This window comes from Brugia malayi, assembly GCF_000002995.4.
Source record: "Brugia malayi strain FR3 genome assembly, contig: Bm_v4_ChrX_scaffold_001, whole genome shotgun sequence".
NCBI classification, from domain to species: domain Eukaryota; kingdom Metazoa; phylum Nematoda; class Chromadorea; order Rhabditida; family Onchocercidae; genus Brugia; species Brugia malayi.
The window spans coordinates 14,442,721-14,450,845 of record NW_025062479.1 but is presented as its reverse complement, the minus strand read 5'-3'; the positions used below and the strand labels follow the sequence as shown (position 1 = coordinate 14,450,845).

General features: G+C 24.4%; 1 protein-coding gene across 2 annotated transcripts; it reads left to right on the top strand.

The window, feature by feature from the left end:
• Positions 1–1,257: 1,257 nt before the first annotated feature.
• Positions 1,258–3,095, top strand: Bma-ncbp-2 (nuclear cap binding protein subunit 2, putative; the record flags this gene model as incomplete). 2 transcript variants are annotated; one of them, XM_001892047.1, is made up of 6 exons in its annotated part: positions 1,258–1,332; positions 1,851–1,937; positions 2,057–2,151; positions 2,408–2,546; positions 2,857–2,926; positions 3,079–3,095. In XM_001892047.1, 6 exons carry the CDS (start codon positions 1,258–1,260, stop codon positions 3,093–3,095), a joined length of 483 nt encoding a protein of 160 aa, XP_001892082.1. The 2 variants fall into 2 exon arrangements, with proteins under 2 accessions (XP_001892082.1, XP_042930782.1); XM_043074848.1 differs by lacking the exons at positions 1,258–1,332; positions 1,851–1,937 and having other exon boundaries at positions 2,102–2,151.
• Positions 3,096–8,125: the final 5,030 nt, after the last annotated feature.

The window sequence follows — 8,125 nt, the reverse complement described above, 5'->3', positions numbered from 1 at the left end:
TAATGAAAAATATGTTTTATTATTACATTTTCTGTGTAATATATATATATATATATAAATATTTATATTTGCAATCAGTTGTTAACAATTTTTTGTTTATTTATTCAAAAGTTTTGAAAATTAATATTATAAAAATAATCAAAATTAAAAAAAAAAAGGAGGAAAATACTATTTTAATATAAATCGAAATATTTTCACACCAATACGAAATTAAATTCATTCAATTCTTAATTATTATGTTGCCTCAAACAATTTACCACTTATATATATTAAAATCTTATATATTGCTATTAATCAATCTTAAAACTTAGTATTAACAAAAAGGACAAAAATGCAATTAACTTTTGCCTATTTACAAAATAGAAAAACATAAAAGTAAGAATTAAACTTTAATTGTGATAAAATTTCTTTTTCATATCCAATATGTTATTTTTTCAGCTAAATAATATCATAATTATGCTTTACAAATGGAAATTAGTTTATTGCTAAAAATATATAAAAATATTAAAACTGTGCGCAAATGTACTAATCAGCAAATTTATGTATTGGAAATACTTTTGCAGAAAAAAAATGCTTAACGTAAAAAATGTTTAAACGGTTGTGTTATTTCAAAAGTAGTATTTTGTATATCAAAGCTAATTAAAATTATCATATGACTATCAAAAATTTTAAATTAAGTTTTGAAAATACGAAAATCCAATAAAGATTTTCTTAATAGCACTTTGCAATTTCATTTCAAGTCATTCATTAAGCATTTTTAAAATTCACAAACTACTGGTATATTTTCAAATCGCATACTATTCAGTACTTATTAATAAACTATAAAAATCAACAAAAACAATTGGAAATTAAAGTTGTAGCCGGCGGGATGAGTATTTTTCATTGAAGACATTGCATTTACCTCGTTAAATGTTGTACTTGGCAGTTGTGCAAAATTGGTTTAATTTGTGGAATCCTCGAAGGAGATGAAAATTTGAGGAGGAGTGGGTGGCCGAGGTTTATTAATGAAAACTATTTTTCCTTCTCGGATTTATCGTATCACATGTTATCATTTCATTTTATCTTTTGCTTTCAAATTTATCACATTTGAGTGATAGTTAAAGTATAAAAGCAAAAATAAGAAATGAATGATAGTTTGATCAAATTTATTGATATCACTTATGCATAGGATAAATGGAATGTGATCTTCAGATTTTCTCATTTATATCAGCAACAAATTCTTCAAACATTTCGATGTACGCTTCATTTAGCAAATAAATGAGTAGCGTGATCAATTTTCGAGCTAAAGACGATGCCTCATCGTTAGGTCCTTATCGCGATCAACGATTCAAGGTCAGTTCTTCATTGCTTAATGTGATTGATTCATTTTGAAGTGTCTTTAACATTTTCACGCATAAGAAAAAAAAATTATTTGCTTTAATATCGTTTCAAAAGGGATTCGAAAAAAAAAAAAAAAGCGAACGAGAAGGATGATTATCCTTCCGTTGTAACAAAAGTGCTGCTTAAACATTACGAAGAGGTTATGAAGTTTTAACAATGGTTAAAATATGAAGGCTTGCATTTTCTAGACTAGAATACATGTTTAAAGCAAGAAAGCCTTAAATAGTTTGTGTTTCTTGGTGTGTTTAAAGTTCCAGTTAACAGACCACTATATCATATCCAGATGTTTCAGTACTTTGATGCCATTTTCATGATTGCATAAAATTTTCGAAAGAAATAAGAACTTTGTGTAATAAGGTCTCGGGATTTTTACCTAAAACTGGGATGTTTAACTAATTTTTTTGAAAAATTCTTTAACTCTATTCTAGTACATTTCTCTGGTTCATGGAACTATTGAGCTCATATTTTAGGGTTCATTACGTGAACAGGAAAAGCTTTTACTTACTTCGAAAACACTTTATGTTGGCAACTTGTCGTACTATACAACAGAGGAGCAGGTTTGTATGAATTAATTACAAATTATGATTTCGGCAAATTATGGTTTTCTGCATAATTAAATTATGTATAATTAGATTGTGGTTTATAACTCTTGTAATTTTCCTTTGCAATTTTTCAGACTTATGAATTATTCAGTCGGGCTGGTGATATCAAGCGAATAATTATGGGTATTGATCGATTCAAGAAAATACCATGTGGATTCTGTTTTGTTGAGTGAGTTAAATATTATATTGTTTTTTAGGATACAAAAATCTGTTTCTCTTTTTATGGTACTAGAAATTATTTAAGGGATTTAGAACTAATTTTGCAGTAATTCTTTTTTTGATATAGGTGATATTGAAGCTTCAGATTATTGTTTACATTAATGCATTAAAAACATATGCTTTCCAAACACTGGTGGCATTAACTTTTCCGAGTAACTGTTGAGAAAAGAAAACCATTTTATGTAATTTACATATAATTTATGCAGATACTACCTTCGAGAGGACGCTGAAGACGCAATGCGTTGCATAAATGGAACTCGGTTAGATGATCGAATAATTCGTACTGATTGGGACGCTGGATTTGTGGAAGGTCGACAGTACGGGCGTGGTAAACATGGGGGACAGGTATCGATAATTCAGTTCTTTTTTTTCCTTTTTTCTTTATTTCATCTAATCGTCTTTAATTTTAAACTGTTATATATCAAACGCATCTAGAAATACTTAGTGAAAACAATAAAGTGCTAAAATATTTTTTTAGTTATTCTCATTTCTTTCTGGCATAATTGAGTGGATTTTGAAAGCATGTAATCATATATGTAACACTGATTATATTAAAGAGAGAATTTATTATAGGTTTGAAATAAATAGTATTTTGGAAATATATAATCATGTGTGTATGTGACACTGATTGTGTTGTAGGTAGAATTTATTATAGGTTCGAGATGAATATCGTAAGGATTATGATCCAGGACGAGGAGGATGGAATAGAGTTATTGCAACAAGAAGTAAGTTTTTTATTCTTTTGGAATTATTTAAAGGGTGTTTACAAGATTCTTTTTTACAATGTTTATAGTTTTTATATTTTTTATGCAGCTCTTAAAGATAATTTGAAAGTATTTGTATAAGCATTAATATTTGTTTAATTTTTATGTTGCAGATGCTGGACCAGATTAGCTTCCAGAAAGTATTTTAAATCAAAATGATAGTCACCTAATGTTTCTGCACATTAAAAAGCATAGAGGAGATGAAGTACATTGGTGACTTTGATTAATTTGTTGTTTAATGATAATTATAATCGTATCATTCTTGCTGTTACATAGTCCAAGAAAATTTCAATTCTGAAATGTCGACTTGACTTATTAACAGCATTCAAGTGTGCTAAGTGACTGATCAATTTCTTTGTGATTTTTAAAAAAGTATTCTGGAAAGCATGCCTTAATTTATCTCTTATACACTTTATACGGTTATATATTTTATGGCTGAATTACTATCGGTCACTGTTTTTCAAAATTTTATTCATACTATTAAATCACTGATAATCGTGTTATTTTATAAAAAGGTAAAAGTTTTAGCAAGGGTTTAAAATTGAAGGAATTTTACATATTCAAAAGAGCTATAAGAATTGTGATGTATTATTAGGGAAGTATCTCATTTAATACAGTAATGTTACCATTTATTAATTTTGCAAGAAAATGATTCAAAACATATGACTACATTTTTTGCAAAACGATTTTTAGTAATTTTTGTTCACTTTTTCCTATACCATTGATTCATATTGTAATCGCTGAAAAAGTATGTTGGTGTTTCTCAATGCTTCAGAATTGTTTTTTTAGACCAAAAAATGTTTTTCTTTTTTTTTTTTTTTTTTTTTTTTTTACATTTTCGCTCATCAAAAATATTTTGTTTTAAAGCTTCAGTAGAGCTAATTTTATTTTCACCTGCATTCATCGCATTCATATACCCTTTTGATTTTTAGTCTTTTCATTTGTGAATTCTTGGCGTTGGATATTATTTTGTTTTTGGAGCAATGAGTTAATAAAGGATTCCATGCTGCACCATTAACATTACTATGAAACTGGTTCATACATTTCGACCTTAAAGTTTAAATTGTTTTAAATCGATCTTTTCCCTAAAAATTTGAAGCAAAATTGAATTTAAGAATTTTTTTTTGTTTTCTAACCTGTTTCTTATCCCTTTCGTCATATGTGTTTTTACGCTTAATGGATATCACTTGTTTGTCTTTTTCTTCCCTTTTCTTTTGCTGCAAATACTTAAATTACTTTATGAAGAAATTGAGCTTTTTTTTCGAAGTTTTAAGGAGTAAGACTATTTTAATTAAATTTCCTGAATTTTCTAGGTGAAAGATTAATGAAATTTTATTTTAATTGGAAAATTACATTTCCAACTATGATTTTTCCAGTATTTTATTATGATTATTTTTCAAATTATTAAAAAAAATGATAGCGAATAGCTGTAAATAAGTTTTGGATTTTTTCTTCATTTCCTAGTAATGATCTTTTTTTATGTATGTAAAAATACAATTAAATAACTAGATTGCTATTACAATAGTAAAATAAGATGAGGAACTATGCAAAAAAAAAGAAAAATTTCACCATATGTGCATTATTCAAAGAGAAAGAAAGAGAGAAAATACACATATGAAACACATTTAAGAAATGGAATATGTTATCTAAAGATTAATAAATGGTTGAAATAGAGAATTAAATTTTTCATTTGCTAAAGGTTAAGTGATTTGAGAGAAACTATGAAGATATGTGGTATTATTTGATAAACTTTTGTTAGAAGGATAAAACAGATGTGTGTTTATCTCTCTCTCCTTCTCTCTCTCTCTCTCTCTCTCTCTCTGTTTGTGTATGTATGTGAAGAAATATTTTACTACTCATTTATGAAAAGTTTCATTTTATGTCTAATTTATATAATTTTCTATCAACTAATTCATTTATTTTTATAATTTTTGTAAAAATTTTATTTTATTTAAGTAAAGTTAACATGTGAATATTCCTAATAAAAGTGCAATTTTTTTATTACTTTAAAAAAAAAAAAAAATAACATAGTAAGTTTTTATTTCATTTCACTAAGTCTTTAATTCATTTGTTTAATTCAATCCATTCATTCCTATTTTATTTATCGAATGTCTTTTTCCTGATTCCGTTTTTTCTTTTTTTGTTATGATAATGAAAATTATAAGAGGAGGTAATAATTTATTTATTAATACGCTAATTAACTTTACACAAGCTCCATAAAAGAAAAAAAAACTTATACATTATTTTTTAATTCTTTTTTTGGATTATTAGTAACTCAAACTGTTCTAATTTATTTGTTTAGCTAAGATATATTAGCTCTTTTTTTACAATTTACTAAACTTATGGCTTTTTATGAAAGTAAATATAGTCGGTCTCCCATGAAAATGAACTATTATTTGATTTATATTGTAGAAATAGTAATAAGTAAATATTACAAGGTACATTGAAAATGTTCTAAACATTTTCAAGTATGTTAAGATCTAGCACAAATAATTAAACATTAGATAGATGATTTGAATTTTACTATCTGTTGTTTATGCAAATTATTATGGAATTGAAATGACTTAGATGATGGAATAAAAGTCAAAAAGTCTTTATATAGTCATTTTTATCATTTAAAATAAAAAATAAAACAAATAATTTAATCAAAATAACGATTATTTATCATCATTTGCTTGACCTATGCTCTGTATGCATTCCTCATAAAACTTCAAAGATTAAATAAAAACTACAAAAAAAAGAAAAGAAAAATTGGCGATCAGAAAGATTCGCTATCAAATTTGAAATATTGGCTTTTTTTTTCGTTTTTTTGTCAACAACAAATTAATTCCATTTAATCAAAAATTTCTTTCTTCACATTTGTCACAAAAATGTTTCAATTTCTACAAAACAAAGAAAAAATTCAGATATAAAAAAGGAGAAAAGAACAACAAATGTATTATTAATTAGTCACAAATTATCATTTGTAGGGATCAATCACTAATTATTAATTGCAATGATCTCTTCGTCAAATATTTTGCTCATTTTGAACAAATATTTAGGAAAGAAAGAATAAATAAATTTTCCTTTTATATATCATAAAAAATTGTTAATTAAAACATTCGATAAATTTTGGACCACTCAGTTTTAATTAGACAGCTTTGTCATGCATCGATTAATTTTTATTTCAAATAAATATGCTATATGTTATGTGATTGAATATTCTGAATGAAATAATATTGAAAATTAAGAAATGAAATGAAACAAATAACCAAAAAAATACTTTAAATTTTTGAGCAAAATGAAAAAAGAAATTTTTTTTTCCTTTTTCTCTTTCTCTCTCATCCTTTTTTTCCAGAAAAATATTTTTTTTTTTTTTCAAATTGATCATTACTACAATTTAGAAATTAGCAATAACAGCTGCTAGTTTCTTAAACTTCCTTTACTTTTTTCTCATCCTTTTCTTTTCCTTTTACTTTTTTTTTCATCTATTCTTTTTTACCTTATTTCACCACAATTCCAACTCAAATTAGCTACTTACTCAAGACAAAATTTTCTTTTTAATCATTTATAAGCGATTTAAATTTTTATAAAAGGGTGAGAAATTTGAATTAAATTTTTAGTCATTATTAATTTAAATTTGACCGTTTTCTTTTAATTTAAATCTTAATGTTCTATCAGTTACCAATTTTGCAAAAATTACAGAAAAAAAAAAAGAAAAAAATGAAAGAAACGAACAAACACTCTCTTAAAGCAAAAGAATGCTTGTTTGTCCGTTTTTTATAAAAGAAACGGAAATAAGTTGATAAATAGTTTTAAGCATAAAATGAAATTAACTTCATTTCATAAATTTATAAAAAAAAATTTTAGTAAATTTGAAAAAGAAGGGGAAAAAAATAAGGAAAAAACTAGTCAATCGTCAATTTTATACATTATTATTTACTGCTAATATCATTTAATCACAATATTTTTATTGATAGCAGTAGCAATAATCAGAAAATTGCTATCATTCATTCATAATTTTTTTCTTTTTTTTAAATTAATATAATATTAAAAAAACTGAAAATAAAAGTAAATTGAAAATTGATTTCTAATTAACTAATATGCCATATTGATTTCTGTCTAAGAATTAATTGTGTAGGAGGAAATATTTACATCCGAAATTGCATATCAGAATTATACTTTCAAAAATCTATAAATAAATCTATAATAAACTTTATAGATCTATAAATATATCTTAAGTTTAAAATTAGTGTAACAGCGGATAATGTAGCAAAACTTCAAAGATTTATGCTTAAATTAATGCTATATATTAAATAATAATTTTTGCCATTTAAAAAATTTAATAATTTTGGTAATACGTGAACTTCTTACTTAGAAATTCAAAAATTTTGTAATGAAAAAAAACTTTCGTTTTTCCAATTTCACGTTAATTTTATAATAGAAAAATAAAACTTTTCAAAAAGTTTAAAATTTCAAAATTTGTATAATATAAATTTTTTAGTTTTGACTAATTTTGTGTAAACTTTGCACTTAATTTTGAATGTTAATCTAATACTTAAATTTTAATTTTGATGCTTTCTAATCTAATATTTAAATACTAAGCTTTTTTTTTCGCATAGCTTTTCTTCTTTTCCTTTCCATTTTAAAATAAACGCTACAAAAGAAATAAATATCATTTATTAAATGCCATTATCCTTTTTTTTTTCAATATTAAGATTGCTTGCACTTCTTGATAGATTTTATAGGTAAGAAAAACAAAAATAAATATTTTAAAGTAAAAAAAAAAAAAAAAAAAAAAAAAAAAAAAAAAAAAAAAAAAAAAAACGAGAAACACTTCACATGTCATATTGATTAAAGTAGTTATTACTATTCTTGGATATTTCATGCCAAATTATTTCATTAGCAAAAACGAAAGAGTTAAAAAAATAAGGTAGTATGCCTATTAATGAGCAATTATTACAAATAGGTAAAATTGATTAATATTGTAATTTTAAGATAATTTATTGCAATGTTTTTCTTTGTAACATCTATTAAAATTGGTAATGTAAACTAAACATATTCATTTATTCATTTCGTTTAAATTAATTACTTATTACTTTTTTTCTTAAAAAATTCTCATTCTCACACTGATATTCTCATTCTATTATTAGCAAAACAAACAATAAATGAATTATTTGA